This window comes from Micropterus salmoides, unplaced genomic scaffold, assembly GCF_014851395.1.
Source record: "Micropterus salmoides isolate LMB-PRFRI ecotype aquatic unplaced genomic scaffold, ASM1485139v1 Ms_hic_scaffold_8, whole genome shotgun sequence".
NCBI classification, from domain to species: domain Eukaryota; kingdom Metazoa; phylum Chordata; class Actinopteri; order Centrarchiformes; family Centrarchidae; genus Micropterus; species Micropterus salmoides.
The window spans coordinates 27,511,132-27,529,019 of NW_024044570.1; the positions used below are offsets into that span (position 1 = coordinate 27,511,132).

A 17,888-nucleotide genomic window follows, 5' to 3' on the forward strand; every position below is an offset into this window, starting at 1 on the left:
AATTGAGAGTTATTTCATTTTCTGGGCTTTTCAGTTACTTTAACGAATTGCGATGTGTGACCTTGATGTGGCTGTGTGATACATTTCAATACATCTTGAAAAACAGAAAACATGGGCGATGGCATGGGCGAACTTCAAGAGGACAAACTCTTGAAGTTCATGAATTTTGGAAAACACAGTGAGATGTTTTGTTGCTTTTCCATAAATGTTATCAACTCTAGTTTCAGTAACCACTGAGAACTTGGCAAACTGGAGGATTTTCCATTGATTAGCTGCTTATGGTCATTGCCTCGGGCCCTTCTTCATCTTCCTCCTGCCTACCTGTAACAAGCTTTTCTATTTAAACTCAGTTCAGATTTCACCCCTCCAGAGGCACCCTCTGGTTGAAATAGTGAGATCTTTCCTATACCTTTATGAATCTATAGATGTATGATTGCCACTGATGACAAAATAAATGCTCTCTGATTATGGCACTGGGAGAGGGAGACCCTTTCTGCCCCCTTAACAAGGATCATCATTCTTCAGCCTGAAAAGAAGACATTTTGTAGCGTGATTGGGACATCTAAAATAAGCATGTTTAAAGGGAGACATGGTGAGACGAGCAGGAATGTTGAGTGGTTTCAAGGTTTCAAGAGAAATGGATCCTGTGTTGGTTCAATGATTATGGTTAATAAAAGCTGACCAAGAGCATGAGCTGGCGTGTTTTACAATGTCATGGTCGGAAACGTTCTAGCTCGGATTTATTTGCTTTCGCCACGTACATTTAAATTCCAACTCTGTTGCTTTTTTGTTTTTACAGTAAGCTTTTGTAGATTGGCAGTAATACTTAAAAGAGAAATATGTTGTTATTTTCACATTCAGCACAGATATTTGACCTGCTGCATGTTTTTAATTCTCTTATCTTTGATGTTTCACAGTCAATAAAAAAAAAATCAGTTTTTTAATCTCCAATTGATTCCTGCTCATCATTGACCCTTTTCCATGGCTTTGCTGTTCCTGAGGAATATCTTCTCCTTCTCCCATCTTTGTGCTCTGTCTACCCGCCTGCCAGACCAGCTGACTCTGTTTTGTTTTTTTTGATGGGTTTATGCAGGTTAAAAGCCTTGATCATGAGCAGTGCGAGGCGGGTCCGCTGTGGGGTTTGACTCCTTGACCTTTCGCACCATGTGGCCTGCAATCCAGCAGTTGTCTGCCTGACTACTATGAACTATTCACCACAACAACACACAGTCATCCACAGAGGGTTATCTATCCTAAAGTGATGACAGTGGCGATGTGGCTTATCTTAGCTACATGACAAATTGAGGAATGCGAATGTATTGCCTTGAGATGATTCATAGTCAGATTTGCTAGAACCTATGTTCATACAGTAGACTGTGAAAAAAGAGCCTTTGTCAAAAGGTTACAAAATCCACTTAGCAGCATGTCTAAAGTTCACTAGTTATGGGTAAACAATGTGTTTTTATTCTACTGAGGTTTATTTGCTGGACGTTAAAAGTTCCTATCCCACCCTAAAAACCCCAGAATGTAGTTTTTACACTTTGGTTTTTGTATAGATTAAAGAAATGAGATAAAACATGTTAATTAATGAGTTTTACAGGCACTGGGATTTTGTCACTTTCAGACAGAGCCAGGCTACCTGTTTCCTCCTGTTCCCAGTCTCTGTGCTAAGCTAACTAACTGCTGGCTCTAGCTTCATATTAATCTAACTCTCAGCAAGAAAAGTGAATTTCCAGTCTGTAATTTCTGTAAATTTAGCCAGAACTTTTTTTGCCAGAAAATAGCCCCTAATTTGTTTCTGTTGTAGCATACATGGCTATATTGGCCAAATATAAAATGCATTCTGTTTCTCAGAGCAAATTAACAGCTTAATCCTATTTTGAAAACATGAGCCAGCTGTTGGTAATCCATAACACATTGTTAGGTAGTTAAATAGTCAGTGTCTTGTCTTGTATGCTAACAATCGAGTTTTTACACACAAAGGTTTATTTCTGTCTCAGAGGAGGGGATCACAACAGCTGCAGCTGATAAAGGATAGGTGGTGAATTTGTGGTTCATCAACCACAAGCTTGATTAGTTAATCCAGCAGTCAAACAACAAGGACACAAGCTGAGGGTATAGCCATCCATCAAACCTGTAGAAAGATTTAGAGGATCTGGTGTTCTTATCATATTTGAGCTTTGTATTTGTGCGTGCATGTGTGTGTTAAAGGCTTTGAAGGTGGTTATATTCTGTGATTGGTACCCTGAGCTCATTTTCACTTCCATTACAAGTCTATCATTGTGAAGCAGGATCTTCATGAAAGGCCCTCTGCTGACAATTGATCTCAGTAATGATGAAGAGGAGGGATAGGTCAGACATGCCACTTCTTTTGCAGGAATTTCTCTGAGGTGCTCGCTGGAGTGGGAGCCAATCACGGCGCTGCCGTTTGATGGGCTTGTTAGATCCTTCGTGTGATGGATTGTTCTTAAAATGCTCTTGAAAAATGGTTAGGTGTGCATCGGCCAATTATGCAAAAAAGGCTGTGTACCCAGAGAATAGAGTACTTTCTCCAAACTAATTAATTAAATTTCTCTCTGAGCTCTTTCTACCTTATTTTGCCACAAACCCTTTTTCACAACACCCTAGCTGATGTTAAAAAAGGATTTCTTCTCAGTTAATTCAGTCTTTATCAAAGTGTAGAGAGGGGAAAAAAGGCAGGCACAGGCACAAATAGGGATTCCGTAATTGGCCTGTTTTGCATTTCATCTCCAAGGATATTTTATTCACACACTTGCCTTATAAAAGCTAAATTGTTTCAATTCTGAACTGATTGCGCCTGAAACGCAAAAGAAAAAAAACACTGTCCTCATGCCTCCTACAGGGTTGTGCTATACCACTTATTTCAAACTAAACTGAATTATAGACAAAAGACACAAATCTGGAATGCCTTGGTGTTCCTGCATAATAGAGCTGTAGAACCCGGGGAGTCGTTGCCGGGCTGGTAATTGAACATAGACATATTAACCGCAGGCACATTAGGGAGGATGCACATGTTTGTTTATTCAAGAGATAATAGACTTGGGGTTCATGTTGTCCCCCCAGTAATGTGTCCTCCAGAACATCTCTAGAGCGCTTCCTGTTTGCTTGCTGCCTATACCTTTTTGCTTTCACTTTTCCTTAGAAAGTCAGAGCAGTTGGCGAAGTAGGCCAAGAGGAGGAGGAGTGGGGTTACAAATGTGTGCTGAAGTGCAATCAAAGGATTGTTTAATGTTCTCAATACTGCCCAAGGACTTAATTCTGCATAGAACAGGAGAAATTTCAATGTGCAAGTGCAGCGCAAGAATGTAAATGAAACACAGCCTCAGTCCTCAGCGTCGACATATGGATGTTGTTAAGGTGGTGGTGTCTGAATGTGTGCTGCGTCTGGGAAGAGTCAGGATGACATATCTTTTTGTCACAGGGCCAGTTATGAGTATGTATGGGTGCGCTGCCAGGTTGGCGTCAGCATCAGAACTTTCAGGCCTTCAGAGGTGTATACACAAAAACCTGAAACACACATGCCAACTCGTCGCCCTACGGATGGTGGTCTCCTCACAGCAGGAGAAAAGCTGCTTTGCAGAATCAAAGGTACTGCAAAATCAGCCATAAACAGCACAGAAACTAGCTCAGAGGAGATCGGGGTGTTCTCTGGTAGGGAGATGGCAAAGTGCCCCCGTCCATATAACACCCAATTTTGCATGACCTGTTCGCTCCAAAAGTAGAGGAAGCTTTTCTTCCAGTCTCTCCTCCACAGTGCTCAAAGTTAACTTTGAGGTAGTGTCTCGTAAGCCTGTGCTTTGGCCATAGAGGCGACTTGAGAGCCTGTAGAAGAGCCATATAAATCCAAGCTGGATCTCTCTGAAGCAGTGATTGAGATATATTAACACTGCTCAGCAAGCCTCTCTGGCAGTCTGCATAAAGTACAGCTCCTTTGCCACACAGATCACTTCAGTCCGCTTCATCTCTGTAGAGTTTGTGTAAATTTTTTTTTTTACCAGTCTCACCTGCTTAGATTTGAAAGCAGCCACATGTCTGAAAGTGGTATCAATAGCCGCGTTTTGATCAAAAGTACCCGGGACTTTTAAGTCCACGGATCTCTTTTCAAGGAACTAAAAGGTTCCTTCAGCCCATTGTTGTGTGCGTTTCCACCGTGGTCAAAAGACCTGCAAAGATTAGGCAAATTAATCAGCTGACGTAGGCTGTAGGCCTATACGCTGTACAAAGTAATGCACAGGCATCATTATTTAGTAACCACTATCCATGAATATCCAACGAAGGTTAAAATCAAGGGCAACTGGACTTGGTTGAAGATACTGGAAGACGTTTCGTCCCTCATCCAAAGGACTTCTTCAGTCCTGACTGACTGGCAGGGAAACTCAGCTATTTAAGCTCAGTGGGGTCGTTGGCCCGGGTCATTGATACCGCTGGTTCGTTAGTGTTCCTTGTTGCTGTGACGACAGTCGTTACAGTCGTTAAGACTACCTGTGGCCAAGACTGAACGACCATCGTTGGAATCCTCACCTGAGGCCAATAGGATATGTTTGTTGAGTTTCCTGGGAAGTGATGAAAGGACAGCATTGTAAGTAGGGGATAAGTGGTGGCGTAGACCCCCTCCCCTGTTCAATGACGGCTTCTCAACCCTGGTGTAGATGGCTTCCTTGACACCTCTTTCAAACCATCCATCTTCTCTGTCTATGACCTGGATGACTGAGAATCTTCATAGACATCTTACTATCCATGAACAAAATTTATAAATGAGCATCAGATTTGACTGGAATATAATGAAAAACTATAGGCTATGCTTGACCATTAAAACAGCTTTTTTGTGTGGGAGTATAATGAAGAGAGACACGGTAAAGTTTTTTATAAATTTAGAAACTGGATAAAGCCATCAAGTTCTTAAAATAACTCCAGGACAGAGAAAGCAACACAAAAATACAATCCCAACAGTTTGGAAGGTTATTAAAAATTTATGAGCTTTATTACCTGCTGTAATCAGCTGTTCCGCTTGTTTTGGAGAGGAGGAGACCGACTTAGGCTTCGTGTAAAAACAGATGAAAACTTAAAACAACAACTTCAGACCCAGTATTTAGTGTACACACATTTACACACAAGCTGAACTAACTCCATCAGCTGTTCGCTGTAAACACATCGCTGCACCCTGGCTGCTATTTCTGAGCAATAAATTTAATGCCAACATTTAATCTCAGGCGTACATCACGAGACTTGTGTGCTATCTGACTGTTGATTGTGATTTATTGGTTTGCAAACAACGGTGGAAAAAACAGGAGCAGTCGTAGAAAAACACCCAACGTGCTCAATTTAAAACCAGGAGCCTCTACTAGCCCATTCAGAAATTCACTGCAAGTCAAGCCCCACCCCCTCAAAGTACTGGTACTTTCAGAAAGTACTACCCCCCGAGCAGGGACTTTTTAGGGGGTACGATAAAGACCCTAGAATTAAATTTAGACCATGGTCCCTTCGGTGGAAACACAGTGAGTTCCTCCAAAGGTTCCTAGTTCCGGGGTATAGTTCCTTTGGTCGAAATGCAGCTAATTATCATTTAACTCGGCAAGAATGGGAACAAGCATTTTTTTCCCAAAATGCTGAACTATTCTGTTAACCTGTATAAAAAACCTCATCTCATCTTGTCTTCATGGATGTGTTTGACTCAGCAGAAACATGGATGCATTCCTGTGTGTCACTGACAGCTAATTAAAATGATACATAGGCATGGTATTAACCTTTAGTTGACAGGAAGTGGTTCCTATTTATTTCTTATTTAACTAGACCATCTGAACATAATGTTTTGCTTCATGACCCATGCGCTTTCTGTTCTAGCCTTTCACTTGAGCTGGCACAGTTTCACTTACTTACATTTGAATTTGCACATGACAAAACCCCCACTTCTCCAATCTTTTGGAACCTTGCACCATGTTATCAGTTGTATCTGTACATACCAACAGATGTTAGTATTTTTCCTCTTTTATGTTTTTTTAATAACATTAAGATAATTGTGATTGTTTGGCATAGACTCCAGTGTTTTGTATTCAGTTGCCTAGCTGTGATTTTTTGTTTTTATGTTTGAGCATTCGTTGTCACAATGGGTTTCCAGCTAAAGTAGATTCATTATGGCTGCCTGGTTAGAATGGTCATTATTTCTCATAATTTTAGCCTTCTCTATATTCTATGTAAAATATCTTACTCTGTGATTTGCTCCCCTGAAATTCATGGGGAGCTGACTGTAACACCTTTGGCAGCTGCTCAAATTAATTATGGTAAAAAAGTGGTGATGTCAATGGAAACAATGACCTTTTGTTGCCAAGCGACTGAAAAACTTCTTCAGCAGTGGCATATCCTCCTGAAATACTGAAGCACTATGGGTTGTTGTCAGTTCTCCCCCAAAGCTTTTGACAGAGCTGACCTTACACGAGCCTTTTTTTTTCATGTTTTTGCTAGGAATATTGCATACCAATGTTCAGCTACACAGTCTTGTACTTCAGCCACACAAATGCACTTGTTGCTCTACTGAGCATGTAAGAGGACACATATGCTGATTGGAGTGACTGATTGGCTGCAAAAGGAACCATTTTGATGAGTAGTTCTTCCACTCTTCAGTAAACACACGAAACATATAAACTTGTATTTGATTGCATTGTGTTGTCAGGTGTTCCTGCTATCTTCGCCCCCTCTACTGCACCATAGCAAATATTATAATTAGCTGTTTGCAGATCATTTTCATAGTGTTGTCATGGCGTTGTCTGCCTGTTTTTTTCAGTTTCCTGTTGCCTGTGTGTTGGGCTGCAGCTTTTGCTTTAGCAGTGATCATGAGCAGACAACAAAGCTTTCCCCCTGCAGTCAGATGTCTCCAGAGGTTACTGAAGCATCTCTTCACAGATACGATCTGTAAATGACAATGAACAGACGAGGAAATCAATAGGACACACCCAAACCACCAGACGTTTATGATCACAGATGAGACATGTTGGTGCCCTGTAGCATGTGGAGACAGAGAAAGATCACATCCATTGGTATAAAAGTAATGTGAGGTTAGCCTGCATTGCCTTGGGTTTAAGTTTAAATAATGAAAAGGATTACATCTGAGAAACATCTATGACTACGATGCCCTGGAGATTTAGATTCAGACTGCTGAGACTAATGGAACAAGCCACTGTTGCATGTATTGATAATCTATGTTTTACTATGTTCTGTGATACAGAATCTTTTCCCATTTTATTATGTATTTTTGAGGCACAGTACAAGTTGTTACTGCAGGACACAAGATGCGCATGCTCTAGTTGCTGAGTTTAGAAAAGGCTGGATTTCCAACATGAACACAATAAGAAAGGTCAGTTGGTCCTAACATTGGAGCAGGCTTGCGGGGAAATGTGTCCAGTCATTTTTCAATGCTCTGCCAGCAAAGTATTAAACAACCAAACACACTATAAATATTTCACAAGCGTTTCCACACAGCATTTGGAAAAGTGTTTAATAACAAGTCTGTAATATGATGAATGGAGTTCATATAGTTGTGTTTGTTTTGATATGTCTATGGAGGCCATGGAGGAAATTGTGGATGAATAAAAAGTTATGATGTTAGGTCACCTTAATATTTTAAACAATCAGTGAATTGACTCAGTGTGAACGTTCTGGCTTTAAGGTAATGTGCCACTTTTTCTTCTTGGTTGGCGTAAAAAGTGGTTTAAAACGTCAATAATAAAATAGAAAAAGATGGCACCGAATTGATTTGTTCTTGCTTCAGATGTTTTCAAAAAGCTCACAGCAGCCAAAACACAACTTTTATGATAAAACTCATATCAAAGCTACTCAGTCATCACTTTCTAAATTGACCGTAACACTCATTTTGTTCCAGATAACATTACGCAGCTGTCTTGTCATGACCATGTAGTAGCCATTTTATCCTTGAGACGTGATGTGATGTTAGGTCAGACGTTCCTTTGATCAGTTTCCAATCCATTGCCACGGTCAAGTAAATGTAAAGGTCCAAGAGTCATTAATATTACAACCACCCAGAAAACTAGTTTTGGCTTGATGCTGTCATATGTGCAGTATATTCTCTCCAACTGTTGTTCCTTTCTATTCCAGTGGATTTAGGGTTTGACCACTGTTTCTGTGTTTTCTTTGTCTTTCAGAGAAAGAACGTCCACCTGCTGCTGAATGTGTTTTTGCTGGCAGCATGCGGAGCCGTCCTCTTGGCCTGCCGCTTCTACTGGATGGGTAATAAACCCCCCAACTTCTCCAACTCCGACAACCCGGCAGCTGACTCACCCTCGCTCCTCACCAGGACGCTAACCTTTTTCTACCTGCCTGCCATCAACTTTTGGCTTCTCCTTTGCCCGAACACACTCAGCTTTGATTGGTCGATGGACGCCCTGCCTTTAATTAGGAGCCTTGCTGATTGGAGGAACTTTTATACAGTAGCCTTCTACCTTGGATTGCTCTTGCTGGCTTGGTTCAGCCTGTGGACGCAACAGACAGCTAAAGGCAAGGAAACCAATGGCAAAGCGCATCTTTATACCAATGGCAGAAATGGCAACAGTAATGGACACAGTTACCAATATAACAATCATGAACATATGAACGATTCCCACACAGACACTCACTTTAATAGTGCACAAAATGGTACCAAAAAGCACTATGAGAGCAGGACTCCACTGCCTACCACTGAAAATGTTGTAGTTTTCTCTTTAGGCCTTTTAGCTATCCCTTTCCTCCCTGCCACAAACTTGTTTTTCTATGTGGGGTTTGTGATAGCAGAGAGAGTACTATACATCCCCAGCATGGGCTTTTGCTTGCTGGTGGCAGTGGGGATGAGGTCTCTGTATGTGCGTCTGAAGCGCAGGTCCACCAGGATGATGCTGCTGTACTGCAGCGCTGCTGTGGTGCTTCTTTTTGGTGTCAAAACTGTTCTGAGGAACAGGGACTGGCAGAATGAGGAGATGCTCTACAAGTCAGGGATTTATGTCAATCCTGCTAAAGGTAAGGCCCAACTCAGAGGCATGCTTTTATTCGAATGAGTGCAACTGCTCTAACATGTGCATACTGACTATTATACACATTCCTACACCAAAACCTTTTCCACCCATTATCTTCAGTTGTCTGAATAGTGAGCAAGCTTCTGGGCAAGGTTTTGAATTTGATAATGTGTGCTGTCTCTCTACTGCCGCCTTGAATAATTGAAAGGAAAGCTGCTTCAAAATCTCCTCCTCGTCACTCAGCCTTACTGCAGAATTGAAGAATAGAAATATACACAGAATATACACACAAGCTGAACTAAGTGAGACTGGTGGTGCTACTCAAGCCTAGATTTATTCTTAAATGTTATTCCAAGGAGTACAACAGAGTTGTTCCTCTTTATCACACATCTTCTTACACCCAGCAAGCAATCTGTTTAATGACACCAGATGCCCTGTCTCCCTTGGAAGGGCACCACCACCCATCTCTGATTGGCACCTTTAACAGCAGATAAAATATTCAATAGCCTTCACATCCAAGGTCATCACAGATTCTAAGTTCTTAGAGCTACTGAGGAGGGAAGCAGGGCAGGGTATATGCAAAGCAACAGCAGGACACATTGTGTTAGCTAATTTCCCTTTCAGATTCTGCAGTGGAGCTGAGGCATGGCAGCTGTTTGTTTTGGCAGCCCATCAGCCGACAAGAGCAGCAGCAATGTCCCCGACTCCCAGTCATTATAACTAATATGAGATTTGAACAGAACCCAACCTCAAACACTGAAACGCTCATTGGGTCATCTGAACTGTGAAATTTCAGGATGCGCAAAGCAACTCTTTCCTGTAAAATAAACTTTTTTTTATAAATTCATCTGTGCATAAGTGGATGCAAAGTTGAATGAAGAAAACTTTGGGTTGTTTTTCTGCTTGTTTAATACTGTAAATACATTGCTTAAAGGCACACTGCATTTTAGCGCTTTAAACACATCATGTCAACAAAAGCAGCAGCATTTTATCTTTCTAGTCAATATGACTAGTGGAGAAGAAACAATATCTTTACACATATTAGTGTTAAAAATACACAACTGCCTCTTTGTATTGTGTGTATTCACTTTAACTTTAAATTAATTAAGTGGAATCATAACTATTGTTGAGTTTGTGCAGAACATAAGATGACCTTGGCAACAGATCAATGATGAAATTATATTACATAGCAATCAGCATTGGCTACTGTTTATTTTTTTTTCATCAAATACATTCATTTATTTTCACACTCCACAGTTTCTCCACAAAGCTCTTAGCAACCCTATTTCACCTGTCAGTTACTGCTATTCAACACTAATGCCATTAGCTGTGCAATAGCACCGTGGTGGTCTTCTTTTGATTCACACTGTCGCAGGAATGACTGGTATTTTTGGCACAAACCTCCATTTCTCTTCAACCTAAATGTTTCGGTATACGAGCTGCAGCAGGACATCGTTCTCTTTAGAGGTTAAAAAACACTGAAGACATGTCTGTAAGTGGCTGTGGATAACAGAAGAAAATGATTACTTGCCACAAAAACGTCCTCCCCTGGTGCTTTAATCTGAAAGCTTTTTAAGATTCTGAAAAAGTCGTTATTATAGAAGGTTGCCACAAATGTTCTTTTTTATTCTGTTCGATTAACCTTTTCTTTTGTAAACTGTCAGCATGGGGCAATCTCGGAAATGTCCTGAAGAGCCAGGGCAAGATGGAGGAGGCTGAACAGGCGTACAGAAATGCCCTCTATTACCGCAGCAACATGGCAGACATGCTGTATAACCTGTGAGTTTGTGTTTTGTCACATTTTCTGTGGTGTAATTTATGTTCGTTTCTGTAATGTTGAGCTTCGTTTGCCTTCGATTTCATTTAGTATCTGTTCATGTCTAAGTGGGCCTTTGTACTTGTATACTTGATTTTCTGGCTCTCCACTCATAGCTATCCCAATGACTTTGGAGTGTGTGCAGACAACTGGACGAGTTCTCCTTTTACATGCTTGTCCACTGATCAGAGCTAGTTCTCTCAGAGGAAGTGCCATCCTGTCTTGTATTCTCCAGAGTGCTGTCTGTCTGACAGGTTTATTAATGATGCTGTTTTAGCCTGAGGGGAAAACACAAAACATCCACAGCCAACACACACAGTGTACTCAAATGTCTGTGGTTTGCTAAGATCTAAAGCTTCCTCTTCAGTTGTATCAGCTGCTTGTGTTCTTGTCTAATCCTAACAGGTTCTTTTTAACTTTAAACATCTCCTCGTTTGACTTTTTTAAGCTCTAAACTGCCTGTACTTTCTTCCCTTTTTTCTGTCTGCAGCGGTTTGCTGCTACAGGAGAGCAACAAGTTCTCAGAGGCACTCCACTACTATAAGCTGGCCATTGGGAGTCGGCCAACTCTGGCTTGTAAGTACAGCTCTTCTTTTTTTTTATTTTATTATCTCCAGCTCTTGTGGTTGTGGCTGTGCGGTGTCCAAGCAACAGTGAACACAAGCTGTGGTTATGTGAAGAGAGAGGAATAGGTGGCAAAGGGCAGTAGGTGTTTGACTGAATTCAGTATTCAACACAGCTGTCTGACAAGTCGTGTCAATAGATCAAGCAACTGCATGATGTCATTTATTATGAATCCAGGCCACGACACTCTCCTTTATTTTTTTTCCCCCTTAAGTTGACTATATCTACTTCTTTTTCTCACTTTTCAGTGTGTCTCTCCCTCCCCTTTGCTCATGACCTTTCCTCTCCTTCCCCATGAGAATTCACCACCGCTTTTCCTGCTTTTCCTGCAATAAAATTTTCCATACAGTGTCATCTTCAGCAGGTTCACTCCCTGATTAGTGCAAATCACTCACAGGTCTTACCTGATCATGCAATAAATTAGCTCCCCATTGTTTTACGCATCAGTCAATGACAGATGAACAGAGAATCTTAAACGGCTCTTCCTTTCTTCCCCGGATTAATTATCAACTTAATCAAGATCATGGTTAGACTAGAACATTTCCATTCAGCGTGCAATTATTCAATCTGTTATAGCCGATAACAAGGATAATTAATTACCTTGAGCAGCAGACATGTTGAAGGCAGAATTAGAATGTGACAGTTAAAGTGTTTTGTTTTTTGAGGTTACACCATTACTCACTCCCTAGTTTGGAGATAACTAGAAGAATTTATTATTTTTTTTATTCAATATGCAGACTGTTCTGTTTTAATGATGAAGAGCTATTGATTTCTCTCATGTTTTTGCATACAGGAAATCAGTTTTAAAGGTTAATGAAATTGGAAAAAAGCTTTTGTCTATCTGTGGATTTTCTTATCTGTTCCACTTTCAGTGCAGATCCAGGCAACTGAAAAGAGTCTAGATAATGACTAACGAATTCAGTGCAATGTAGGGCCGATAAGACTGCAAGGTGAAAGGATGTGGTATAAAATAACGTGAGCTTTTGTGATAACAAATTCCAAGGAAAGAAGAGGAAGAAGATAACTTGTTTCTTGGGTTTGATTTTCAACCACAACCTTTTGACTTAATTATACGTCAATACCCTATAGGAGAGCCGTCCAGATTGATCTGTTGTATCAAGTTAATTTATTCAACTGCCCGACTTGATTGTTTGGAGTTGTTTAGAGAGCCAGGTCCACCGAGACTAATTACTTTCCGGCAACATATTGATCATTATATGTTGTCTTTAGCCACTCAAGGAAAAGTTTAAGTATTCAAAGTATCCCACGGGATGAATGGAAAGATCAAAATAAAGCATGAATATGAACAAAAGTGGTTTATTGTTCCACCTCAAAGGTGTACTTCATATAGAAATGGTCATTTCTCATTTATCGCTTTGGCTTCAGGTCAGAGAGAGACACTTATGGCAAGGAATTGGCCATTTAGGGAAAATGGTTATACACATAGATTTGACGGAAAAGGTTCTTCTTAACATTAGATGTTTGTTAAATCACCAATACAAAAATTTTGCACATATGGAGGAGGTTGGGAGAGTAGAGGAAGCTGCTGTAGCATGAACATATTAGTAGAGTAATGTTGAGGACATTGAACACCTACATGAATATGTTTAGACATTACAAGTCAGCTGAGAGCCAGATTCTTAAGCATGAAGGGAACAGCAGAGACAGTCAGCTGACGCAAGCCAAACTTAAGTGCTGTGCCTGAATGGACACTAACCTCCATGTTTTGTTTTCTCATCAGCGGCCTACTTGAACACAGGCATCATCCTGATGAATCAGGCTCGCCTAGATGAGGCCAAGCGCACTTTCCTGACCTGCGCTGATATCCCAGATGAGAACCTGAAGGACCCCCACGCCCATAAGAGCTCAGTCACCAGCTGCTTGTACAACCTGGGCAAGCTGCTTCATGAACAGGGACACCAGGAGGTAACAAGACAAACTGCAGAAAAATACATTTCACATTTTGCTTTAAAAAATTTGAGATACATGTATATTTCAAAATGTTTTAGTGCCCTGGCCAATAGCATTAGCAGAGTTGAATACACATAACTGCACAGTGATGGTAATGGGACTTTATTAATTTAAAGAGGAAATTACTATAAAGAAAAGTGTACATCAGACTTAGCTAAGTGCTGAGTTCAAATTCCCAACTGTGAGCAATGGTGATTACCTCATTGTTGAATAGCTGAAATAAGTAAATATGTATTAGTTTGTATCAATAAAGCTGGTATGAGAAAGCCAATATGTTATTTATCAATGATATACCCATAGCTTGCCCTACAATAACAAATAACAAAATGCACCACATGGAGATTAACATTCAAAATACTGTTGTTTTCATCTTTATAATGTATATTTTGTCCTGCATGTACTGTTCTGCCATATGTTTGATATTTGAGGCCATGGTTATGGTGGTGTTATACTGGATTGCATTATAGTCAGAGTTGTTTCTAATATCCTGCTTCTCTCATGAATGTAAATAGAAAGGACAAACAATTAGAAACACCCCTCTCAATATAATGTAGTCCAGCACAACATCACATTAACCACTTACAATACACACTTCTGACAATGTCAATAAAACATTACACACCTTTTAAAGGTAGAATTTTTGGCAGAGCTGTTATATGGAATTGCAATAGATTGTACCGGTATACCTTATAAAGTGGCCACTGAGTGTGTTTTGAAATATGTTTAGACATTTTGAAACACATCTGCAAACATAAAAACCGACATTTTGAAACACAGGAGTTGAAAGAAGGCTGCTTTACATACAGTGTGTTTTGAAAAATGTAGAACCATAGTGAATTCAGATAGAAAGCAGGCAGCAGCCTAAGGAGCCTTTGGGGGACACTTAAATGCTTCATTTTATACAGACATTTTCCAAAATTGCCGGTGTCATAGGGGACAAAGTGTTTTGTGCAGATAATCCTCAGGCTGTTTTGAACAAATTCGCTCTCTTCTATGCCCCTAAACACCTGAAGTACTGTGTTGGCTAAAGAAACTAGTTTTCCAATGCTGCACATTTATATTGTACACAAGCACTAACGCTGCTGATTCAATCAGGACTAAAGCAGTGGTACTGCTGATTCAATAAAGGCTTTTATAAATTGTTGGCATGCTGGAGAAAGAGAGCAGTCCCACTTCCTCCAACCTCTAACCACAACATTTGCTTCAGCAATAAAGTAGTTCCTTCTACCATTTAAACTCTGAGGTGAATCGCTGGACCTCTGCTCTATACATACCAGAGTCAATATGTGACACCGCTCTAGTCGTCTTAACAGCCGTGACACTGAGGATAGACCCTTTTTGCTCAACTCTATATGAACCAGCCTCCCAGCGACCCCCAATTCCACGCTGTGTATTCACAGTGTCAGGGCCCCGGCTGCAGGGGAGGAATGACTAGTTACTCCAGCGCCCGTTTCTCTGGCGGGGTCTCTCCGCTCTCTAATGCAAACACCCCCCACCTTCTCTTTTTCATTTGTCTCATTCACAGGAGGCCCTCACAGTGTTTAAAGAAGCAATACAGAAAATGCCAAGACAGTTTGCACCACAGAGCCTCTACAACATGATGGGTAAGAGCTGATTTTGTCTGTGAAGCTTAACATCTGTTGTTTAATAAGTCTAGGAAAAATTACAGACAGTAGAACTGAGGGTTAAGGGTTTTGGAGCAATTAGTGGCTACAAATCGTGCATTTTTGTTTTACTTTGTTGTTCTTAGTCCATTGAAACAAATAACCTTTGTGTTTCTTCTTGACAGTCAGGGCCTTAACTGAACCAAACTTTCTGTGTGCGTTAGGGATTGCTAATTGCAAGTAGGACGCAGGTTGATGTCACACGTTTAAATTTGTTGGAAGTTGAAACAAAGATTGATTTCCACTAATGATTAGATATTTTAAAATTTGTGTACAAAAGAGAAGGCAAAACAATTGTGCTATGAGAATTCAGAAGACGTTAACTCCGGGGACATATTTCCAGTAGTGAATCCTTACTGTAAGCCTTTGCTCAATAAATATGAAGATGAACATTAGGTTAGGCTCACTCCAGCTTTCTGTAGCCTAGCCTAGAGTTTAGGTTAAGCCAGGGCTACATTATGCAAAAAAGGTTTAAGGAATACTAGAATAAAGTAGATTGTCAAAAAAATGTAAAACCACTGTCAGACATCAGGCAACAACCACTCTCAGTTTATATCAGTGTTTTGACCAGACAGTAGGAAGCTTTACGATAACATGTTAATTAGAGTTAATTTGCTTTTCACTGCAAAAATAACCCAGCTTGTTATATTACAGCTGTAGAACAGCTGCTTTCAGACTCTTTTTTTTCCTGTCTCCTTTTTGCTTCCTTTCTGTCTCATACAGTACAAATGCAGCTACTTACACACACACACACACACACCTGAAACATGGGACATCTGTAACCCAGACTTGATAGTGCCACATGCTCACTTGTGTGTTGGCAAAATACGATTTGACAGAGCTACTGAGATTATGTCAAAATGTTGATGAAAGCTCCAGTCACCGTTAAGGAGCAGCACTGCGTCTGTACTGGAGGCACTGAGCCGGAGTTCTGTGATTTCTGCAGCTTAGCGTTGTTGCCTTGCTGAACTGATTTGGCACACCTGCTCATATGTATTTCCCCAGTGCTGCTCTCATGCTGTTTGTCAGACGCCAAGAAGCAGAGGCTTTCATCAGAGGCAGACCTGGGTGGTAATCTGCACCCTGCTCCAATACTCTCTGGTGGGCCGAGGAATGTTCCACTCCGAGGAACTGGTTTTCAGCTCCTTGGACTCGATGTCACTTCTAATTGCACGTTGACGTTTGTGCTAATCTCACACAGAGGTCGGCTGCCAGCAAGGCTAGACAAGTATTTTGGCTGCTTTAAACCCGTCAACAAGTCATGTCAAAACAGACCTATACAGACATTTTTTTCAATAGTTCAGTACCTTAGGTTTGTGGTAAATCTCCAGAATAATCCTGTCCATTAAACATACTGATAATTTGTTAAACTAAAGTTATCCACCATTCTTTAAAAGGAAAAAAAAACAACAGTTCTCTTAATTCACGCACTTAAATAGCACACATCTCAGTTTGGAAGGAAAAAATGACAATCTTTAAACAGGTATAATTATATTCGGATCATATGTACAGATTGGTATCAAGTTTGTCATATCTTCTGATCAATCTTTTGCTCTACTTCATGTTAGCTGTTGACAAGGACATTTTTGATTATGTTGATACAATATCTTGGATTTCCAGCACTCAAATCTGAAACATAAGGCAGCAGTGATGGATATCATCTTGAAAATATATTCTCACATAACACTTTACATCTCGGGGGAAAGGTCTTAATCCTGGAGCTTACACTTTTTTTTCACAATAAAAGGAAGTCACGTCTTAAATTTAATGTGATTTACATGCCTATTTGTTGAGAGGTATCTAGACACTGCGTTATGGCTCATTCACACTAAAAAGAAGAAAATCATTGAAATGGTCCCCGAGTTGTGATTAGGTGTGACACCTGTTGCTTATCACCCTTTCCGATCAGGGAAGAGATTAGTCCTAATCCCCGCAGAATTAAAGTTTCATTCCACTCGAGTGTAAACAACTTGTCCAGTCATCCGGTCCTAGTGAGATTTTTAACAACTGGGATACATTCGGTCTATTAGCCTAAATATGGAACTGTGTGGTGTCCAATTACCAGCCGATGTTGTCAAATTCTTGCAATAATACAAGTGTTATTGGATGGCTATGAAAGAGAAGTTTTTGTTTTTTCAGGTGTTAGCAGGCAGAGGGTCAGATCTGGTGATGGGGGAGGTATCTGATGATGTCTGACAGATCAGGGAGCGTGTGGGAGTGTGTTAAAGACTTAGTAATGCTGTCCTATAGTTGTCAAACCCACACACTGAACTCAGTTTATATAATTTATACAATAGTTTATATGAATAGTTTCTGCAGTTTAAATGTGACACTCTAAACTAAGGTTAACAATTGCCTTCTTTTAGTTCACTGGCAAATATAATATATAAGTATCCATCCATCCATCCATCGTCAACCGCTTATCCTGCGTACAGGGTCGCGGGGGGCTGGAGCCAATCCCAGCTTACATCGGGTAAAAGGCAGGATACATAATATATAAGTAATAATATAATTTAAAAACAACGTGGGGTTTGAGGTTTAGGTCTGGTCTCACTGTCATGGAAACCCTCGGCTGAACAATGGGAAGCTGTCTTAACCTCTGCCAGCTTGATCGCTGACCCGACCCTCATTTTGACCTCACAGGAGAGGCCTACATAAGACTGAACAAGCTGACTGAAGCTGAACACTGGTACAGAGAGTCCCTTCGAGCCAAGCCGGATCACATTCCTGCACACCTCACCTATGGCAAACTCTTGGCTATGACGGTAAGTCCTTGATATTTGTGTCACCTACCTT

General features: G+C 40.6%; 1 protein-coding gene across 3 annotated transcripts in view; it reads left to right on the plus strand.

Annotated features, from left to right (window-relative positions):
• The window catches only part of tmtc2b (transmembrane O-mannosyltransferase targeting cadherins 2b), a 131,116-nt gene that overhangs the window by 87,823 nt on the left and 25,405 nt on the right, over positions 1-17,888 (plus strand). For all 3 annotated transcript variants that reach the window (XM_038705302.1, XM_038705303.1, XM_038705301.1), the window contains 6 exons: positions 8,175-9,021; positions 10,682-10,796; positions 11,324-11,409; positions 13,199-13,383; positions 14,954-15,032; positions 17,736-17,857. In XM_038705302.1, coding sequence (XP_038561230.1) covers positions 8,175-9,021; positions 10,682-10,796; positions 11,324-11,409; positions 13,199-13,383; positions 14,954-15,032; positions 17,736-17,857 — 1,434 coding nt within the window. The remainder of the gene's footprint in view (positions 1-8,174; positions 9,022-10,681; positions 10,797-11,323; positions 11,410-13,198; positions 13,384-14,953; positions 15,033-17,735; positions 17,858-17,888) is intronic.